Source organism: Ascaphus truei, chromosome 9, assembly GCF_040206685.1.
Source record: "Ascaphus truei isolate aAscTru1 chromosome 9, aAscTru1.hap1, whole genome shotgun sequence".
Taxonomy (NCBI): Eukaryota; Metazoa; Chordata; class Amphibia; order Anura; family Ascaphidae; genus Ascaphus; species Ascaphus truei.
Genome location: NC_134491.1, coordinates 36,195,252 through 36,218,577, shown reverse-complemented (window position 1 = coordinate 36,218,577; position 23,326 = coordinate 36,195,252). Strand labels below are relative to the sequence as shown.

The following is a 23,326-nucleotide window of genomic DNA, read 5'->3' as shown; positions in this document are numbered from 1 at the left end:
CTCTCTCTTCTCTCCTCCCCCCCAGCATGTCTCTATCTTCTCTCCTCCCCCCCAGCATGTCTCTCTCTTCTCTCCTCCCCCCAGCATGTCTCTCTCTTCTCTCCTCCCCCTCAGCATGTCTCTCTCTTCTCTCCTCCCCCCAGCATGTCTCTCTTCTCTCCTCTCCCCCAGCATGTCTCTCTTTTCTCTCCTCCCCCCCAGCATGTCTCTCTCTTCTCTCCTCCCCCCCAGCATGTCTCTCTCTTCTCTCCTCCCCCCCAGCATGTCTCTCTCTTCTCCCTCCCCCCAGCATGCCTCTCTCCTCACCCCCCCCCCCTCCAGCATGTCTTTCTCTCCTCTCTCCCCCCAGCATGTCTTTCTCTCTTCTCTCCCCAACCCAGCATGTTTCTCCTCTCTACCCCCAGAATGTCTCTCTCATTGAGCAGGACTCTCTCCTTTCTCCCCTCAGCATGGCTCTCTCCTCTCCCCCTAGCACATCTTTCATTATTTTCCTTCTCCCAGTGTATTTTTCTTCTTTCCTTCCCCTAATGTGATTCCCAATTTTGTTTCACACTTATCTGTTTCTTTAATTCAATGTCTTTCTCTTCCCCATGACACTTATTTTCCTCTTCGTGTAACTCTATTTGACCTTCAGTTTCTCTTTCTCTCCTCTCCCCGCTGCATGTCTCTACAGAGGCTTTGCAGAGGAAGAGATTTCCCCTCTCTGATCTTCCTGCTACATCTCAAGCCCACCACAGAGAATTAATGTGCAGGCAGGGGGCCCTTCCCCTAAACACACCGGGCCCGGGACAGCAGTCCTGGCTGTCCCCCTTGTTGCTGCCCTGCCCAGGGGGCCTAGTTAATCTGGCAGTTATGCCACAATAAAAGAGGAGATGATTTTCTGTAAAGTTCATGTTATTTGACCTGTACATTTTTTCTCTCTTTATTTTTCCCACACTGTAAAGTAACTGTGTGGGAGTCAACATTTTGTTCACTATTTCTTTCATTAAGATATTCACAAGTGAGAAACCAATCTGAACCAATAACAGTCCACATAAAACTTTTACTGCTCTCCTCTAGTCTGTAACATAGCTAGAGCAGGTGCTTAGGACATATTGTAATTCTTATCATAAAATGGACACATTAAGCATGAATAGTCTTTAGCCTTAATGAAAAAATCATAGATGTCTCGATTTATGTGCAAGAGACGCCAATAGAATTAATGACACAAGATTTGCGTTTGGAGAAATTAACATAGGCTTTTATTTAGTCAGAGTTCAGCACCAAAGACAGGGCTTTTTGTCAGCAAAGGTTCCTTAGTACAAAGTACAGGTATAACAGGGCAACAGACTTTAGCCATGGTTCAGCAGTACAGAATAGAGCAGGGAAACAGATCCAGTATTCCCCTGCAGTCCAGAGCAACAGTCCAAAGCAGCAGCGACACTGGACTTCATGCTGCCTGTTTTTAAAGGTCTCAGCCGAGGTGGATAGTTAGTGTTCTTGCCTCCTCTAGGCAGGAGTTAAGTATTTGCTGCCCAAACATCCCTATGCTTTTGCTAAGAGGGTTGATCTTACTACAGTACAATATAAGACTATTGTACCTCACTGGATTGCATATGCATCTGAAAGACGCATTCACTGTACCTCTCTGGAAAAATGACAGTACGAGTCTCTACGCACATATAATTAAGTTGCTGCCACGATGTCCTTCTTGTCATGCTTCCACATACACCTGTGCCACCTCTAGGGCTATAGCGTTACTACAACAACCAGATTACAGGATACAACTATATTTTAAAGAGGCAACCCAAGAGCATTTTATTTTTACATTTATTAAAAATGTTTACACGGGATTGAAGCAGGGTGTCTCCGCAGCTGAGCCCTATTAATTTCAGCTCCGGGGACCCCCTGCTTCCTGAGATACTTACCTCCATAAATGGTGCCGGTAGCCGCTCTGGCTCACTAGCTGAGGTTCAAAGCTCCCGTGTCCTGCGGGACAATAGGAACCGTGACGACATCCAGTGCAGCTTCCTATTGGCCGACGTGATGCGACGGAACGGGATATTTGGTCTCGGCCATTTCACCGAGACCAAATAGCCGCCGACATTCGGTCGCAGCCAATCCGCCGCTGAAATCCATGCTGCCGGATGCTTCTAAGGTAAGTTGCATTACTGTTTAAGGTAGGGGGTTAATTTAATTTAAGAGGTTTTAGTGCTTAAAATAGGTGGTTAATTTAAGGGATTTGTATTGGTTAAGGTAGGAGTTTTTAGGGTACGGGCTAAAGGTAAGGTGTTATGGTAAGGGCTTAGGGTAGGGCGTTTAGACACATAACTGAGTGGCGAAGTGGACGGCGGCAGCAGGTTCCAGTGGCGGGGTGAGTTGCGACGAAGCGCCAGAGGTTAGTTGGTCACGGCGAAACGGCCATGATCAAATGTCCTAGACTATGACACAGAGCTTTAAAAAGCAGTGAGATACCGTCAGCCCATGCTGAGGTAAGTATCTCTGCAACCAGGGGGTCCCTGGAGCTGATATTAATGGTGTTCAGCTCCGGAGACCCCCTGCTTCAATCCTGTGTAAAAAATAAAAATAAAGGAAAAATAAAACAACAAGAAAAACCTTGGATTGCCTCTTTAATGCGCACTAGTACAATAGGGTCTGAACATGTCATTGCATATAATAATGCCCTTTATAGCAGTACTTTTAGGCTTTTAAAATGCTTGTATCATATGCTCATTGTTAATCACAAAAGAATTCCTCAAAGTGGAAACTGTTACCTGTAATTATTGGCACGACAGCCACTGGAAAACCAAGTTGCTGCTGTTTTAGGGGGTTCTCATTCTAAGGTATCTTAGTAATTAGTCATGGGAAATCTTCTATAATTAGCATCTTTACTCTATGCTGCCAAGCACTGTTGCTTTGAGTTTGTAATTTTCCGTATGGTTACAGGCAAAGTGGTAGGAAGTCATATTCACGTCAAAATCATTTGCATAGCAGTAATGAAGCCTGGCTTCTTCACAAAGACCCTTCTAAGCCGCACACTTCATGCTGTAATCTACCATTCAATTTAGCACAATACGTTCTCTTCTGTATGTCACGCTTTCTATCAACTTAAATCAGACTGTCAAACCAAGGGTTCTGCAAACGCTAACATCAACAAATCTGTCATATGTTGATAATTCCTCCTTTTCTACAGAATATGGTAATTACAGCCAGGTCTGCCCGTAGCTTTCCCGGGGCCCAGGACTACAGTTTTCATGGGGCCCCCCCATGTGAGTGGCTGTGCGAGGCCCCTTCCTCATTCTCTTACACATTGCCCCTCTCCACTTTCTCTCCCCCTTCTCATACTCCCCCCTCTCATCATGTCTGCCCGTGTATTTTTCTCCCTCACTCACTCCCCTCTCCTCACACCTCCACCTCTCCCCTTCCCTCTCTTAGACCGCCTCTCTTTCTCACTCAATGCCTCCCTCCTCTCTCAATCCCACTCCCTCAATCCCACTCCTAAAATACCCCCATTAAACTCAATTCCACTCAATCCCCCACACTCAATGCCTCTCTCCCCTCCTCACACTCAATAACCTCCTCCCCTCCTGACACTCAATATCCCCCTCCTCTCCTAACACTCAATCCCCCCTCTTTCTTCAGTCAATATCCCCCTCCCCTCCTCACACTAAATATCCCCCTCCCCTCCTCACACTCAATATCCCCCTCCTCTCTTCATGCTCAATTCCATACCTTCGCTCCTTATACTCTATATTTATTTATATATAAAATATTTCACCTGGGAATATTAAATTGAGAGATACCTCTCCTTTTCAAGTATGTCCTGGGCATAGATTTACTGTATAATGACAATACATCATTGCACGGATTTGCCATTAGGTCCAGGCCTCAGCAGTAAAATTTGGGGTTGACACACATCGGCGCTTGCCGCCCCCTTGTGCGCATGCGCGATCGGCACTTGCGAGACCAAGATAACATGGTCAACAGTGTCAAAAGCCTTTGCAAAATCTAGGAATATTGCACCAGTAAGTTGTCCCAGTTCCATTCCCTCCCCACACTCAATACCCAACCCCCCCTCCTTATACTCAATATACTCCCCCTCACCCTCCACACACTTTATCTTGGTGGGTGGCCTCCGGGGACCACGCCGAACCCACGGGTGGATGCGGAATTTGGGCCTGACTTCTGGGCAGGCCCAATTTCCGATGGGTGAGGGGATTGGAGTGTAGGCCGGGCTGTAGATTGGGAGAGATGGGGACCAGCAGCCAACAGAAGCCCGGGCAGAAGTTGGGCCTGACTTCTGTTTGGGCCCAACTTCCAGAGCCGACTGGCTCCCACAGCCGCCAGGCCCGTTCTTCCCCCGTCGATACCCCCAAAGCTTGCTAATCATTTTACAAAAATGTTGTGATACACAAATAATAAAACAAGGTAATCACAGATTTTGGTTCTTCATATATGAATTTTTAATAATATTAATGGTATATTTTTTTTCTTTTCTTTGCAGCTCCAATCAATCCCCATTTACGTAAGTACTGTATTCAATAAATAATCAATTAGAGATGATCTAGAATTATTTAATCGTATCTTTGTGTTTGCAAACATCATGCTTTTAAATATACAAAATTAAATTAAGCCTCCCGATTAAAATGAACTGACTATCTTGATCACAAAATGGAAATTTGGAATAAGGGATTATTATAGACATTCAGATTAATAAACATTGAGACTACTTTATATCTTACAATTCTATGTATTTATTTTTACCTCCTTTGACGAGATAGTAGGAACCCTCTATTCCCGAAATATTTTGTTTACAAGCATTCTTGCCTGGGAGACACATGGCCACTGGAGTTTTGAAGGTCAACGTTACGGATGTAACATCATTGTGAGATGACTTCCAACTTAAAAATGGGTGACCCCCACAGCCATCTTTTGTCTGTTCTTATAAATACTGGGAAACGTAAAAAAATAAACAAGTTTTAACATGTAAAACATATTCCTTCTCTTTTTCATTCCTGTGAAATTAAGTGGATAGCAGCAGATGATGAAGAGCACAGCCAGGTTGTTAAAGTGCTGTTGCACGAAACGCGTAGGTGCGTTCGTGTGGTCCTTTTATTGTCTTTTTAGCCTGCAATAAACCTGACCTCATTGCTATTTTGGAGGTGCTTGCTTTCTTCCTTCTTTTTCATTTTCAAGTTAGATGTTGGATGTTCCTGGCTGTGCTCTTCATCATCTGCTGCTATCCACTGGAATCTATTACTGGATGTACTGCACGCCCCTGATGTCCTTAGTGTCCTTAGAAGTACTGTACACAGGTAAAGGGCTGCAGTGCCCTGTCATATATATGTGTATATTCCTGTGCAACTTTATTATTTGATTCACTTATCTGAAGTTATCTTAGCTGGGTGTTCATTAATGTGTCATATCTGTGGTTGTCAAGTGGACACCATTAGACACATATCCCTCCCTATTGTGAGTTCATTTATTTCTCCTGGACACTCCATTGTCATCTGGATTATTATGCTTAATATATGCTACAGTATACTGCACAGTAACGTCTTCTTTTAATACAGATAACTATAGACAACTGTGTAAAGAACTCTTTCTAATTTTGGAGCATCACATTTTACCTCCTGTGAAATTAACCATGGCCAATGTGGGTCACTTAAAATGGGCTGAAATATTTGGCCAATGTACAGTACATAGTGGTGGATCTGTGATTATTTATGAGTCATTATTTGCTACAGATACAACTTAGCTAATAGGGTTTTGAACATGATATACTGTAAGGCCCAACGGTTGTCTTCAACTGAGCCACCGATTGAGCCACTTGTGCTGAAGCAGGGATATCTTTAAAGCCTGAGCTGAAGTGTACCAATAACCTACAGTCACTGCATCACAACATGACAAATTGCTACATTTAGATGTTATTTTCAAGAAGTAGATATGAGCCCATAGGGAAATGTATGAAATGTTGTGGCCAGATCCTTTTCTGCGAGAACAAAAGTTCATTCCTTGCCCTTTGTGGTTGCTTTATGTATTTCCTTACTTTTGGAAATTAGCAATTTCTCTTCCAACTAAAGTTCATTTTTTTTCTGAATTCTGTGCTCTCGAGCTTTTGTGAGTTTAGCAGCATCATATTTTTAGACTTTCTTTCTCGTTAACACTTTGTGTGCTGTGCTGCAACGACTCAACTTCTTCATTTCTTAATGTAAAAATGTACATATTCTTCCTAAACATGCGTCTGTTAGGATGGAATTTAGTTGGTCTTTGAAAAGGAACGTTTCCAAGATAAGTTCAATGCAAGAGTGTAGCTCTACTACTAAAGCTTCACAAAAAGCCAGAGTAAGAAGATAATTAAATCATTGCAAATGACAGCATACCACTTCAATGGAGACAGGCCGTTTTGGTGACATTTCGGGTTAATATATTGGAAAATCCGACAATTTCCTGGAAAGTGCTTGTGAAACGTTTTCCATCAATGTACAGATGTAGCCAATGTTATTGCAACTCATGACGCACTCCCGTGGGTTAAAGGGCGTGATAACTCCACCCCCTTATCGCACGCTGTCAACTGCAGACGCTTCTCCCGCTGGAGCGTTGTGTACAGATGTAGAAAAACATAATGTATATGAAGCCGTGTCTAAAAAAGCCAGATATAGTGCTGCTGCGACATCGATGAGGAAGGTCCCCCCGACAGCGATAATACTCTGGCACCGGGACAGTCGTGGTCCAAATCATACCTCTCTCCCCGGAGACACAAAGTCCTGCTGCATCCATATGTCCCACTGCAGGGCGCCACGGGTTGCAATAATGCTGGCTACATCTGTATAATGTAAGTGGGTAGCAAAAATGTTGTAGGCGACAGAACACGGGACAGATGGAGAGACACGGGAATTTTATGACGTACTTGAATGTGTATCTGTACAGAGACATTTGGAATAGCGAATCCAATGCTGTTTATGAGTAATGCTTTTAATCCATGTGCCCATTAGATGAGATAGTCTCCTAGGTTACAGCCATCTCATTGTCTCAGGGAATATTGATCTTTGCTAACCTACTGTAGCATTATCTTCCAAGTTAACTGCAACATACTGTGTATATATATATATATATTTAATTATTTTTTCAAATACTGTCTTAAATTGTTCACCATGTGATGTGTATACATTATCTGGGACTTGCTGTGATCAATCACGTTCTAAATGGAGACAAATTGTAGAACTCACCTGTGTTTCACCTTTTTATTTCCCATTATTTCTGGTATTGCCCAAACACTTTCTCTGGCTCGCTTATTTGACTGATTTATTATTTTGTCGTTACCCTCATGTTTGTTTCCAGATTTCTCTGTTAATCTGATCTGTAGGCTCGAAATCCAAGATTGTATTTTCTGGACAGACTAGATGGAAAATATCAAATTACTTTCCTTAATACTTGATTTGGTACAGTAATGCATAGATTCTGATGACAAAGGGATATTTTTTTTCACTTGCAAAACATGATGCACATTTACTCCAAACCCTTGTAGGCAAAGATTCTGGTTTCCCCGGGTTCACTATATGATTGCCTATTTCAAAAGGGGAAGTGCTGTGCCTTCGTAAATGGTTGCTATAGCAACCCAAGGAAGCTTGATACATTAAAACTCAATAGCAAGGGCGTAAAGAGATATAAAGGGGAGATTTTATTTTTTAAATTTAAATGCAGACTACACAACTCATTTATTTAATAAAAAAAACACATAGGATTTTGATTGTATTGCTGTTTTGAGAGTTAAAAATGGTCTTACTCATATGTTTTTTCTAGCATATTCTTTTTTGGTTTTGACATTGAATAGTACAGTAAAAAAGGTGGGAGGGGGCACAAAGCACAAAATAAAGAGATTGTGTGTGTGTGGGGGGGGGGGGGGGGGGTCATACACCAAATACTCTTCCACACAGATATATATATATATATATATATATATATATATATATATATATATATATATATATATATATATATATATATATATATATATATATACTATATGGTTGGTACAATCCTGATAATCAATATACTTGCCACCAACCGCGGAGACATTAATCAAACAAAGGAAGACATATCACGACAGAAGAACTTGATGCTGGAGAGCTCGACCAACCAACCCTTGGGTGGGTCACTAAACCAAAATGGAGGTCCATGTAAGAGAAGTCTGCCTTCTCCAATGGAGGCTATCATATATCAGCCAAGGTTGCCAGACTTTCTGGAATTTGTGGCATGTACCCCTGAGGATAGCAGTTAATTTCTCCATTTTGAGGGAGAATCAAATTCTTTGTTTGATCTGGGATAGGGTTGATATGTGTCGTCGTCCCCCCGTCCCCCCCAGAAGGCCGCGATGGAACATCTTGCTGCCATCATAATATGAGAGAGCAGTTTGGTGTATTCCTATCTACAAACCTCAATGGTCTATTTAAGAGATATGTCCATGCGTCTAGAGGCAAGAGAAATCTCCAGAATCAAATTTGTGGGGTTATCCCACAGGGTCTTTACTCTGGGGCAAGACCGCCACATGAGTAACCTAGTGGCTCTATGATCACACCCTTTAGGGCAGGTGGAAGATACCCCTGGGAACATCGGAGAGAGATAAATACCCCTGCATAATACCTTATAGGCATTTTCTCTAATTGAAGTGCAAATGGAGTTTGTAGCAGCTGCCACAAATATATCTCCCCAGTCCTCTGCCTCCAAGCTCTGGTTGAGGTCAGACTCCCACAGTGTTTTGAAATGATAGTTATCTTTTTGGGATACGAGAAAGATTGCGCTATAGAGCATAGAGGTTAAGCCCCTTTGAGCAGGAGTGTCCAGGCAGATCTTCGTGAATTGGGACAACGGAGGAGGCAGGCAAAACCGCTGGACAATGCCCTTTACCTGTAAATACCAGAATAATTATTTATTGGGGATTTTGAGAGACTCCCCCAGTATGGCGAAATCTTGTGGCTTATCTATACAGAGCATGACCTTGACTTTACTGTGTTTATCCATGAGATGTTAAATTTGGACCACCTTGTCAGATGCGCTTTAAGGCTGTTGAATAAGGGCGTAAAGTTTGCTTGATAAACCGAGTCGTAGTCCTTTGTCAAGTAAGTTTTCAAGTATTTTAGCACACCTCTGCACCACTCAAAATCAAAATGAATGTCTATCAATTCGATCTCCTGCTTAGATAAGTTAATAATTAGGTCTTTTAATTTAGGTTGTTCATTTTAAATCCTGATATCCCACTGAAACGTCCAAATGCGTGAAAAGGATTTGGAAGAGAGATTAATGGTTTGGTTATGGAGAGAAGGGCGTCGTGAGTGAACAATGAAATTTTAAATTGTTTGTCATTTGCTGGGACCCTCTCAATACCTGGATTGGATCTAATGTGAGAGGCTAGGTATTCTAATGACAGGTCAAATAAAAGAGGGGAGAGGAGACATCCCTGTCTGGTACCCCCTTTCATTGGTAATATGTCCATGACTGTGCTTCCACACAACACTCTAGATGAGGGAGTTGTGTACAGAACAAACACCGCCCGTAGAAAGCTTCCCCTCAAACCGCTGTATGAGAGTACCCTTCATAAATTCCCAGTGCAGCCTGTCAAATGCTTTTTCCGCATCGAGGAATAGCATAAGGGTTGGTTCTTTGATCTTTTTTGCTTTGGCTATGAGACCTATTGCACATCATGTATTATCTGTGTCCTGTCTGCCTTGGATGAAACCTTCTTGGTCTGGGTGGACCAACCCTGGCAGGACTACATTCAACTGGTTTGCTAAAATTTGTGAGAAGATTTTTAGGTCTACATTTACAAGTGAAATTGGCCGGTACCTGGAGCAGCATATAGGGTCTTTGCCCTCTTTGGGGATGCGGCAGATATGGTCTTGCAACATATTACTGGGGAAATGTTCTCCTTCTAGTATGGAAGGTGTGCAAATATTTACAAATATAAATTTGAGAAACCGTCTGGACCAAGGGCTTTTGATGGTTTAATTTCCTTGATCACCTCCAATATATTCTCTGAGGAGATCTGGGCATTAAGATGTTCCTGCTCAGTCGCGGACAGAGTGGTATCTTTCAAGATCCCTTGAATAGCTTGGGGTTTTCATTTTCCGCCCTGTCATTTAAAGAATGCTTTTTGGTCCATATCATTGTGCTCTCCCCTACTGCTATGAGTTCCGCTAATACTTGACCCGAATGACTATGCTTATGAATGATTATAAAAACTGGATCTATGTGTTCAAATCTTCCCTCTCACAACTGCCTTATGGGCACTAAATGTCTGTCAGTGCAGCAGAAGAGGACCAAAAAGTTGTGTGGGGAAAATCATGTGATCAGGCAGTCACTAGATACAATTGGTGCACTGCTAGAGAGAGGGCAGGGCAAAAAAAGGGGTGTGCCAGAGCGTGTTTCAGAAGAGGAAGGGGATGTTATGCTGTTAATGGTTGTTATAGATACAAAAAATACTTGTTACATTATAATACATTAAAAATGTCATTCAGAATATGCAGTCGGGTTTCTAGTCTCTGTTACTTTAAGGGATCATTTAATTTTTCTATTAACTTTAATTTCTTCTATCTGTCTTCAAACTCTTATTTAACTCTCATCTTATGATTGAGTTTCTCATGTAGTAATAAAAAAGTGGAATGCTGTATCCCCACCTCGGCCCCCCCCTCCCCCCCATACTTGGGAAAAGGTCGCAGAACACAATCTCCCCATACATAACAAGGATATTAAAAGATATGAAAGCAACCCATTGAACATAACTTGCAGCATACAATTTCCAGGGATAATGAAATAGCTGAATGTTAGTGTAATGAAAGATGCTGAACAATGCATGGCAGGGCCAGGGACCGCTTTATTCAGCTACCATACAAGCAAATACAAGCAGTACTCTAAATAAATAACAAAGACGAGAGAATTGTTCAGAGCTCACGCCTTCTAACTGATTTGAGCCCTTAGTGCAGGGCTGGTGATTTAGAAGCCCTGAGGCTCTGACATAATCACACAGAAATAGCACCTTACACATGCCTGAGGGTTGCATTGTATTCAATTATATGATTGTATAGTTTAATCATGGAAATAGAAGGAACCAAACTTACCCTTAATCTTTTCTTTGACATCTTTTTAGCTTACCATAACCGTAGGGTGCCCCGAGAACTGCTCCAAGGTCCCTGACGTCTGGTGATCTTCCACCCCAGCACCAGGCAGAATACAGATGCAGCCGCCGGTTTTCGACCATCTGCCTTGGAAAATCTCTGGCTATAACGCAGTAGCTTGTGAGAGGGTCCAGAGCAGGCTGAAATGGCCCATCGGATTAACACAGCAGGGATCCCTGCGTTTGAAAGCGAGTCGCAGCCCGGTAGGATTCACACAGCGTGAGTCCTACTCAAATGCAGGGACCCCCGCTGGGTTAATCCGATGGGCCAATAGTCTAGCTGCAGAAATCTCACAGCATTACTGCGAGATAGTCACAGTTTTCCAAGGCAAATGGTCTGACACTGGCTGCTGGAGCTGTATGTGCTTTTTAGACACAAAATGGCAGAGGCTGTGGCCGTAGAAACGTTTTTTATTGGTGTCTCCGTGGAATGCTTCTAGAGTTTTTTTTGCATCAGAACACGCACATACAAGCTACAAATACCAGAGAGACACGGCACGGAAGCCATGAAGGTCCAGGAAAAGGAGGTGAAATAATGCTGCGTTAGTTATAGCAGGGGCAATATTTCCCATAATTACCTAGGAGGTCAACCAGAAGAATATTGCCAGACAATTTGTCAATATCATTATACATATAAGTAATTGTCAAAACAGGGAAACTACAATAAAAAACTAATATATCTCCTCAGGTCAACCCTTGGGCATGCCTGTATGTACGATACTGTGTGTGTGTGTGTGTGTGTGTGTGTGTGTGTGTGTGTGTGTGTGTGTGTGTGTGTGTGTGTGTGTGTGTGTGTATTTTGTGTTGACTGTATAACCCTGTTCTTTTCATGTAACCATGTATTTTTTTTAAATCTGTGCCCAGGATATACTTGAAAACGAGGTAACATTTTAATATAAAAAAAATATATATATATTTACTGTATATATGTGTGTGTGTGTGTGTGTGTGTGTGTGTGTGTGTGTGTGTGTGTGTGTGTGTGTGTGTGTGTGTGTGTGTGTGTGTGTGTGTGTGTGTGTGTGTGTGTGTAATAGCAATGAACAAGAATGCATTTTAAGAAATATATATAAACAAACACGTTCAGTGCTTATAAAAAGCAATTGTATATATCATAAATACATATTGGCAACACTGATAAGTGCTCAATTAGTTTATTAGTTAATTGATTGGTTAAATCACATCAGTGAGAGACAAAGACTACCACTGACATGAATAATATATTGTATAAAAATAATAACATAAAATTGATCAAGTTGTATAAAAATCTTATTATATATTTGTGAAAGCACTGTATGCCTGTCTGCATCTCCTGTGTCCCTACGGGAAATCTCATTGGTCCCTTGGGCCGCCCGCCCCCGCACCTCTCATTGGCCTGAGGCGGAGTGACGACACACACACACACACACACACACACACACTGCGCGGCGCTCATCGGGACCCGTGCGCACCTCCTCTCCCCGGGTCTCCCGGTTTCCCGTGCTTTTTCCTCCCCTTCCCCCTCCCCCCTCCCCCCGCTACAGTCAGCGGGGGAGCGGAGGGAGCGCCTGGGACACAGCGGGGGACTCTCACCCCCCCCCCACACACACAGAGCACTGAGCGGCTCTCCCCTCACCCGGCGCTCCCCCCTCCGGTTCACCCCCCCCCCCACCCACACACACAGAGCACTGAGCGGCTCCCCCCCCCCGGCTCACCCCCCCCCCGGCTCAAACACACAGAGCACTGAGCTGCTCTCCCCCCCCGGCGCTCCCCCCCCCCCCACACACACACAGAGCACGCGGCTCTCCCCTCACCTGGCGCTCCCCGTCCCAGAGGCCTCTCCTCCGGCTGTCTCCGCCTCTCCTCCGACTGTCTCTGCCTCTCCCCGCGAGAGACACAGCTTCTCCGTGGAGGAGCCCGAGGTGGAGGAGGAGGGCGGCCGGTACCTGTAGAAAGTGGAGCGCGGCCATGTGCAAGGTGAGGAAACGCAGGGGAATGGGTTATTTAACGCGTCCAAGACTCACCCTGCCCTTTGCCCCCCCCTGCCCCACTGCCCTTTGCCCCCCCTGCCCTTTGCCCCCCCTGCCATTTTCCCCCCCTGCCCTCCCTCCCCCTGCCCTTTGCCCCCCCTGCCCTCCCTGCCCTTTGCCCTCCCTGCCCTTTGCCCCCCCTGCCCTCCCTCCCCCTGCCCTTTGCCCCCCTGCCCTTTGCCCCCCCTGCCCTCCCTCCCCCTGCCCTTTGCCCCCCCCTGCCCTTTGCCCCCCCCTGCCCCATAAGCAGAGTGATCGCACATGCGCGGTGAGTCTCAATAGCTGGCGACAATGATAGTGCACCTTGTGCATGCGCAGTAGCTGGACAAGTGGCGGCAAGTACTACAAGGGGCTCTGCGGGGAGTACATGTCCCTTGAGCCTCAGGGGAATGACACATGCTGCGGCACAGCCAATAGGGCTGCATTGGCAGTTATGGCAGTTAAAGCGGATGATAAAGCAGGGGGGGGTGTGGGGCAGCGCTTACAGCAGCCCTGGGCTCTTCCCCAAAACATTTTGATTGGCTTTTGTAACTCCCCTACCTTGTCTCCGGTGTCTTCTGGTGATGCGTTGCCATGGCAATGTGGAGTCAAATGGCAATGTGATGCCATGACGCCAGAGAAATGGTATGTGGTGGGGGGTGCGAGCAGGCAGGGAGTGCAGATAAAAATGTTTTCGCAACGGGTAAAGGAAGTGTTTATTATGTGTTACATGTTTTGTGCTGTGACTTCAATGTGAACTATGTTGAACGGCTGTTCAATAAATACCTTTTCCTTTTATGAGTTCCTGGCACCCAATTCTATACTTTCATCTATTTCCAGCCAGCGCTTAGCCATGCACCATATATATGGCTGAGAGACTAAGCAATTATGTGGACTTATCTGATGTGATACCATTTATAGTTGGGGAATGGGGGTTACACTAGAGCTACTGCACCCCAAGATACCAAGAACCCCCAGGTTCCTGAGATATTTCATTTTTAAACAACTTTGCAAGAATTCTTCAAAACATATTTCCCGTGGGGTTCGCCTCACTGTGAAATTGTGAAATGACATTACAGCTAACAAATAGGTGAGCCAACAGCTATCTTTCTTTTTCCTTATAACAACTGGCATATGTAAATAATTAAATGTATCTGCAATCAGAGGGGACCCATACTGTAGGTACATATACGGTTAATACAAAAATAGATTATTTGGGATTTGGGGGTGGGGAGGGGGTATTGCTTCTTTAATATGCAATCTGTTTTAACATGTAAAACTTATTTTATAATTGGATTAACCCAATCGCTGCCAGGGGCCAGCAAAACATTGCAGAACAACGCATTTACTGTCCAATTGGGTAGTGAAGGGGTTAAAGCCGACTCTAACCCATTTAATTTTTTAATAACCACCACAGTAGGATCATAATTTCTTCACTTCTTTATATTAGTTTTTATAGACAATGTGAGACCATTTGGAAAGAGCTGAAACATTTGGACCAGTTACAGGACAAAGAGGTGGATCCGTGATCAGTTACAGTACATAGTGGTGGATCTATGGTCAGTTACAGTACATAGTGGTGGATCTATGGTCAGTTACAGTACATAGTGGTGGATCTGTGATCAGTTACAGTACATAGTGGTGGATCTGTGATCAGTTACAGTACATAGTGGTGGATCTGTGATCAGTTACAGTACATAGTGGTGGATCCGTGATCAGTTACAGTACATACAGTAGTGGTTGATCTGTGATCAGTTACAGGACAAAGTGGTGGATCTATGATCAGTTACAGTACATAGTGGTGGATCTGTGATCAGTTACAGTACATAGTGGTGGATCTGTGATCAGTTACAGTACATAGTGGTGGATCTGTGATCAGTTACAGTACATAGTGGTGGATCTGTGATCAGTTACAGAAGGTGACCTTATTTGCTACGGATACAACTAAGCTAACTCGTTTTTAAATGTGAATTACTGTATGGCTCATCCGTTGGTTTAAACCAGGGGTGGCCAACTCCATCCTCAAGGGCCACAACCAGGTCAGGTTGTAAGGATATCCCTGCTTCAGCTATATGGGTTTTTATTGTTTTTTCCTTCGCTTTATTTGCACTTTGGACAGATGGACATACATGGAACAGTATTTACTATTTTACTTATTCTTCTATTGTCTGTGTGATTTATTATTATGTATCTTCTTATGGAGTTATACTAATTTAAGCTTTTTCCTCAATGCTCCTCACCCATATAGGAAACTAATTCGCAAGCTTATTTCATGTCTGCTTGTTATTTGTATGTCTTCTCATGTTATTTTGTATCCATTTGTTTATGTCAGTACTTTTTATCCACTCTCTGTCTGAACGGGATCCCTCGTCCGCATGTGATGCACCCTCCAATTCTAGAGCTCCGATTGGAAGATGGCTTCACCAATAGAATTAAATATACTTTTTCGCGCCAAATTTATGTAGCGTCACTGACATTTGTGGGCGGGGAATCCTCTATAAGACTGTAAGTGTGTTAGACGCAAAGCTACTCTTTGATAAAGGGCGCTTTGCCTGAAATGCGTCAGAGTGTGTGTTCTTTTCCTCGTTTACCATGTCCAATAAATACCTGTTTCAACTTCATATTTTTGGCGCTGGTCCCCTTCTTCAGCTGTGCTCTGCATCAATCCTAGGATTTCTCTTTTGCTACGGATACAACTAAGCTAACTAGTTTTTAAATGTGAATTACTGTATGGCTCATCAGTTGGTTTAAACCAGGGGTGGCCAACTCCAGTCCTCAAGGGCCACAACCAGGTCAGGTTGTAAGGATATCCCTGCTTCAGCACAGGTGGCTCAGTCATTGTGACTGAGCCATTGATTGAGCCACCTGTGCTGAAGCAGGGATCTCCCTAATACCTGGCTTGTTGGTGGCCCTTGAAGACGGAAGTTGACCCACCCTTGGTTTAAAATGTACCAATAACCTAAAGTTACGGCATCATGATATTGCTTAATTTTGGAGTCATCTTTCTCAAAGAAGTCGACATGAGCCCATAGCGCAATGTATGACATTTTCTGGCCAGATCCTTTATCAGGGGAAAAAGTTACACCTTGCTCTTTATGGTTGCGTTATTTATTTTCTTACTTTTGGAAATTAGCACTACAGTATTTCTCTTCCAGCTAAAGTTCATTTTTCTCTGAATTCTTTGCTCTTGAACTTTTCGGCGACCTGAGCATCACCATATTGTTAGCCTTTTTTTTTTTAATTGACGTTTTGTGTGTTGCACGGCAGTTTCTTAACCTGAAAATCGACATATTCTTTCTAAACATGTGTCTGTTAGGATGGAATTTAATTGGTCTTTGAAAAAGAAAGTTTCCTAGGTAAGTTCAATGCAAAAGTGTAGTCTGCATTATATTACTGAATCTCCTTGTGCTTTACAAAAAAAAAAAAAAGCAATGACCTGTCAGGAAGGCTGCTTTCTACGTACAGTACATTAATAAGTGGCAAGTTCAGAAGAAAGAGTTCCACACGCGTTGACCCCAGGACTTTCGGATGTTCAAACCTTGCAATGCTTCCTCCTGCAGCTCAGTAACCTCCCGGGATATCCTGGGCAAGCTTCAGCACACGAAAAGGAGCGCAACGAGGAAACGTATAAATAAAATATATCATGTATGTAGAAAAAGATCATTAAAAACTCTAATTTAATTTGATTTTAAAATGTGAGTTTTTAATGATCTTTCTACATAAATGATACATTTTATTTATACATGAATAAAAGGTACTGGTATTTTGCTTGTGTTCATCAGGAAAGATAATATTTTTGCTGGCGGTGGGTGCTCTTTGAATCACTGAGCTGGGAGGGGTTTTATATTACATGCAAATGAGAGAAAATAGGCGTGGTTTATGCTGATTTATAGCTTCTCTCCATAGGCAAATAAAAGGCTTAGTAAATAAAGTACAAATAAGCACCAAATCGGTGTTAATGGCCATTTACATGGATGGCCGTTGAAGTTTGATTGGGTGCAAACCCCACATCCGGGCTCTCTTCCTCAAAGAGTTCAAATAGATAAGTGTTGTGTAAAGAAATCCGAATAACTACAATCCCCAATCATCTAGACAAATCTAAGCTTATTATGAGGGGCAAACGTAAAATGGTAAATATAGCCCCATTTATAGGTGATCATACTAATTAATATGAAACCAAAAGATCTTTAATAACCAACTATGGCCTAAATTCACTAAAGGCCAATAAATAGAAAGCATGGTGTCAATGTTCCTTTGTGCCAATTGACTTATTCAATATCGCCAGTGGTAATAAGTGGTAACGAGATTTATACTGCAGCAATATAGTTTCATGCTGGTGTTTGGCCTATCTTGTCTAGATATATCAGGGCCGCCATATACTGTATATGCAAGATAAGACTAGCCAATCTAGGCTAGGGCAATACAAGTATATTGAAGAAACAGTGTTTTAATATATTAACCTTAGTAGCTCAACTCATGGCTAGAGAGACACTAATTGCTACAAAGGGCATAATACACTCGAACCGCTGTACTAACTATTCTCGTGCATTCCAACGAGGCCATCAAAGCTACCACCTCCTTCCCTCTAGGGGGCCTAACCACCCATGCCAGGGCACCAAACAATTTTTTTTATTAATGTATAAAAAAAAAAGAATCCTGTCTTCTGCACTTGAAGGCTGCAAAAAAACTGTGATGCCAAAAATAAAATGTGAAGCCTGAAAAGCAGCCTAATCCTGGGAGTGATGTTTTACACTGATCTCCAGCCACCCAGGTCTTCGAAAACCCACGCTCAACGCCCATGATCCTCACTTGCTGGTAGAATAATTATTTTCAATAAATGTCTTCCATTTTGAAAATGTTTGTTCGTTATCTACTTTCTTCATAACAGATGCCCTTCCTCATGTCATGTCCTCTCTCCGCCATCGACTGAAGTATTATGCAATGCCACGACCCTTGTATAGCGCCTGTTAATATAGCATAACTTGTGGTAGATCGCCATATGGGATATCAATCAACTTCCTTTGATGATGTCAAATATTGTTGGGACGTTTTTTCCCACAAGTCTTTATTGGTAAGATTGGTTATCGTGTAGTACAGTCAGTCAATCAACCAAGCTGATTGGTTCATTTATCACATGGCCTTGTGTAATGAGAAGCTAACAGGCTCTATATAACAGCCAAGCCCTTGCAGTTCACTTCAGTCGAAGGCAGAGAGAGGACATGTGAGGAAGGGTATCCATTATAAAGGAAGTAGATAATGAAGAAAAGTTTGAAGAAATGTATTGTGGGTTATTCTAAAAGCAAATGAGAATCATGGGCTTCAATCCACATTGAGGATGGGTCGTCTAGGGATATGGATGTCTGTGGATTGCTGTAGGCCATTAGACCACTTTTGAGGCATCAATATTTGTTTTCAGTGTCACTCCCAAAGCAAAAATGCCCAGTATTTATTTGTAATACATATTCTGCTGATCTTTGAGCTGGGTTAGCCCCAGTATTGCACCTGGACACTTGACTTCAGTAAATAGATCCAAAAGTGTGTTTACAGTACTGTAGGTTTGTTCCTGAATATAGGTTAGGCCAAGTCATGAAGGAGGAGGAGGGAAAGAAAGCCTTTTCACTGCTGTTAGTGGAGGTAGAAAAGGCCAGTAAAACAGGATAAGTTTTAAGGAGAGATATTCGAAAATTTCACCCAAGGTCGCAAGCCATGTGAAGTTTCAGATGACTATCAATATGCAAATTTAAATAATTTTATACACTTTGCGCATTCAAATCAGGTTATTTTGCAGGTATCTCAAACACGCTCACAGATATCTCTCCACATTTGGAAGATATACAAGTCAATGGGTACGCTACTAATTAGTTACACTGTTACATAGCATCTCCCCTCATGAAATCCCTCTCCTGGCTTCCGATCAAATCCCGCATCTCACACTCCATTCTTCTCCTCACTTTTAAAGCTTTACACTCTTCTGCCCCTCCTTACATCTCAGCCCTAATTTCTCGTTATGCATCATCCAGACTCTTGCGTTCTTCTCAAGGATGTCTTCTTTCTACCCCCTTTGTATCTAAAGCCCTCTCCCGCCTTAAACCTTTTTCATTGACTGCCCCTCACCTCTGGAATGCCCTTCCCCTCAGTACCCGATTAGCACCCTCTCTTTCCACCTTTAAGACCCACCTTAAGACACACTTGCTTAAAGAAGCATATGACTAGCACTGTGGATATTCTGAACACATGATACATAAAGCTTGGCCCCCTGCAGACGCATTTACCAGAACTCCCTCCTACTGTCTCTGTACGTTCTCCCTACCTACCAATTAGACTGTAAGCTCCTCGGAGCAGGGACTCCTCTTCCTTAATGTCTAAAGCACTTATTCCCATGATCTGTTATTTATATTATCTGTTATTTATTTGATTACCACATGTATTATTACTGTGCAGCGCTATGTACATTAATGGTGCTATATAAATAAAGACATACAATACAATACAATAGTAGATAAGGTAGAAAATAAGACATACTGTACGTCCATTAAGTTCAACCTATGTTAAATTTAGACAACAGAGAAACGCATCCAATATTTGCATTTAAAGTGTATTGATGCAAAGAAAGGCAAAAAAAAACTACCCTTGAAACATTATTCAATGATGTCACATAAGGGGCAAAAATAAATTCCTTCCCGTCTCCAAATAATGCATCAACATCCTTTCCATGTTTACTTATTTGGTATATCCCTGTATACCTTTCCTTTCTAAAAATATGTCTAGTCTTTTTATAAAAAATATCTATTGTATCTGCCATCACAGTGTCCATGGGTAATGAATTCCACATTGTAACTGCTCTTAATGTAAAGAACCCTTTCCTTTGTTGCTGGTGAAATCTCTTTTCCTCCGACCTTAAGGGATGGCCCGAATCCTTTATACTGTCCTTGGAATGAATAGTTCTTTTGAAAGCTCCTTCTATTGACCACAAATATATTTGTATATAGTTATCATCTCTCCTCTTAGACGCCTCTTTTCAAATGTAAACAAATCTAGTTTAACTAGCATCGTTTCATAAATCAGATTATCCAACCCCTTCATTCATTTGGTGGCTCTTAAATAGCTCTCTTTTTGCGACTGCATTTTAGATACTGGAGTTGCGTACATCTTTAGTTCTAAGTTAAGAGAGGGGATAGCTTGTTCTCACCTACTGTACATTAGCCCAATGGTTCGCAAACTTATTCTGCTGCACCCCCCTGCCTGCTCTACCCCCCTTCTCGTGCCACCCCGCTCCTTTACCTTGTCTCTGGCATCAAATGACGCCACGGGGTCATGTGACATCGCGTTGCCATGTCAATGCGAGGTCACGTGACCATGGTTCCGCATTTCCATGGCAGTGCGGCGCCCGAAGCCGTCGGAGACAAGGTAAGGGAACTTACAGAGGCCTGGTGTGGTCTACCGGCATTTGATTTAAATACTTTGGAGAAGAGCGTTGGCCTCTGTAAGCGCCGCCCCGCGCCCCCCGAAAATCTTGCACCCCCCCAGTTTGCACACCCCTGCATTAGCCTATTAATTAAATGCAAAAATGATCACATTTTTTGTTGACCATATAGCATTGACTTTCACATTGTGTGGTGTATTTGCTACATTTGTCCTACAGAATTCCAACTACATGTAATTATTGTTTTGGCAGGGGAATTTCACTGTGGATTTGAAGATGGTAACATCTGCTTGTTCACTCAAGATGAGACAGATATCTTTGACTGGACAAAGCAAAGTGCAACCACAAGGGACACAAGGTATACTCCGAACACAGGACCCACTACAGATGCCAGCGGTTCAAAACATGGTAAAGTGCATCCTTGAAATTTATATTTCAGAATCATTATATGTATTAGATAGAATACTGTAGAAACTGAAATCAGACAAGGTCCATTTGACACACTGACACACTGACACACTGACACACTGATACTGCTATGCTTTCGATGTGTGCAACAGAAGTTGCAATGACAGCCTAAAAAGGGATTATGACAATCTCAGCATTTGACAGCAAAGAAATTCTTATAAATTGTAATGGAAATTTGTTTTATATATATTATTAATTTAAATTAAATGCCGGGGGACCGCTTGAGGCCTCTGCAACTTCACTTACCATGCTGCGTCGCCATGGCAGCGTGGCATCAAATGACGCCGTGGGGTCACGCGGTGTGACGTCACATGATCCCGCTGCGTCATTTGACTCTTCAGCAGGAAGGGGACGCAAGGCAAAAAATATGTGCACCCCTGCCTTAAAACTTGAAACATACTGTATGAGCAGATATTGAATCGCTACAACAAACACAAAGATAGGTCAGATTCACTGTAGACAGCTTTCAAAGAATGTCAAAAGGGGATTTAAAAATGTTTTTAGCAAATACCATACAACTCTAAAGTAAAGCATGCCGCGTTTTTTTTATAAACCTATTTTCATCATTAATCTACATTCAGTTTCGTGATTTTTAACCTTTTCAGAACTTAAAAGACAAAATAATTCACAATTTCTAGAATGGCAATACTTTGAAAATACCTGTTCTTTTAACTTTAAAATGATGATCCATGTAAATACACATATATGTTTTTTTTAGGTTTCTACATGTATATAGAAACATCTCGTCCACGGCTGGAAGGAGAGAAGGCCAAACTACTTAGTCCTGTTTTCAACATAGCGCCGAAAAATCCATATGGCTCTAGCAACTCTGCATATTGCTTTAGTTTCTTCTATCACATGTATGGAAGGCATATAGGTAAGCTACAGTTATGGCTAAAATATACGTGGATTTTAAAGCTGCAGACCAAGCAATATCCTACAGGTTTTTTTTTATAAATCAGTTCTGTACTATGAGAAAATACTTGTGGCATTTTATTTTTTTAAATCAACTCTAAATGACATTTTTATTGTATTATAATGTAATAAGCATTTTTTGTTTCTATAGCAACCATTTACAAAGTCGCATCCTATTCTGAAACAGGCTCTGGCACACCCTTTTTTGAGCCCTGTCCTCTCTCTAGCAGTGCACCAATTGTATCTAGTGACTGTCTGGTCACATGATCATCCCCACAGAACATTGCATATTTGGTCCTCTTCTGCTGCACAGATAGCAATTTAGTGAACCCCCGAACCGAATCTTCGCCGATCGATCACAGGAGAACAGATCGATCGTTAACTTAGCTAATGACTCATCATTGTGTGGATTCTATTGATGCACATAGTAAAGGGGGAAAAAAAGAAAATAATAAAAACGGCAAATTGGACTGCTGTTTTAAAGCAGCAAACCCAGGTTTAAATATACCGGTAATAAATATATATCTTACCTGTCCCCCAGAGCTCATCAGTGGTTCTGGGAAACCCGTCAGCAAGCCCAGGATATGTACTGGAGTTCCACCAGGAAAACTGGGGAAACAGTATGGCCATTGGGGTCAAGGCTTACTCCGGCAGCCAATAGAAAAGCTGGGGACGATATGGTTTTTTTTTGGTGACCCCGGTGATCATGTTGGTCCCGTAACATATCTAACCTGGGGAGAACATGATGCGTTCAAGCCCTGCATGCCGGTAATGGATGTGGAGCGGGCTCCATCAGAGCGGTCAGCCCGATCTGCCCCTAGAAAAGCAGCAGGTGCTCATAATGTACTTTGTACATCCAAAGGGCCCCTGGTGTGCCGGGACCCATGCCTTGCCAAGTATGTCATTGGGGCACTGCAAAGGTTGAACAATAGTCTAAATAATGTACGGTATATTTCAGTTACTATTGTTATTTTTACTGCTAGTTGTCTGAGAAGTTTTGCAACTAACAAACTGTATTTTAAAATCTTGCTATAAAACATATATTTATTTCAAGATCTAAAACCATCATGTACAGTGTCTCACTTTATTAATTAAAAAACACACAGAATACTTTACTTCTCTCTTAATACAAAAACATGTGAAGTACAGTACTGCCGCTCTCCTAAAGTGTATAAGAGATATACATGTATAGGGTGCATACGGGAGTAATATTGATACAAAGGAAGAGGGGTTAACAGGGTAACCAAAAGAAACCTACGTGCACTCACTATAAACATTAAAGGGCTAGGAAGTATTCAATCCTAGGGAATGATCCCTATATAGCCACTCACTAATATAAATAAAATCCTTTATTTAACATATATACAAAAAGACAACGTGTCTTGG

General features: G+C 42.4%; 1 protein-coding gene across 3 annotated transcripts in view; it reads left to right on the top strand.

The window, feature by feature from the left end:
* The window catches only part of MDGA2 (MAM domain containing glycosylphosphatidylinositol anchor 2), a 648,696-nt gene that overhangs the window by 612,129 nt on the left and 13,241 nt on the right, over window positions 1-23,326 (top strand). For all 3 annotated transcript variants that reach the window (XM_075614385.1, XM_075614384.1, XM_075614382.1), the window contains 3 exons: window positions 4,484-4,504; window positions 20,810-20,965; window positions 21,744-21,902. In XM_075614385.1, the coding sequence (XP_075470500.1) occupies window positions 4,484-4,504; window positions 20,810-20,965; window positions 21,744-21,902 (336 nt within the window). The remainder of the gene's footprint in view (window positions 1-4,483; window positions 4,505-20,809; window positions 20,966-21,743; window positions 21,903-23,326) is intronic.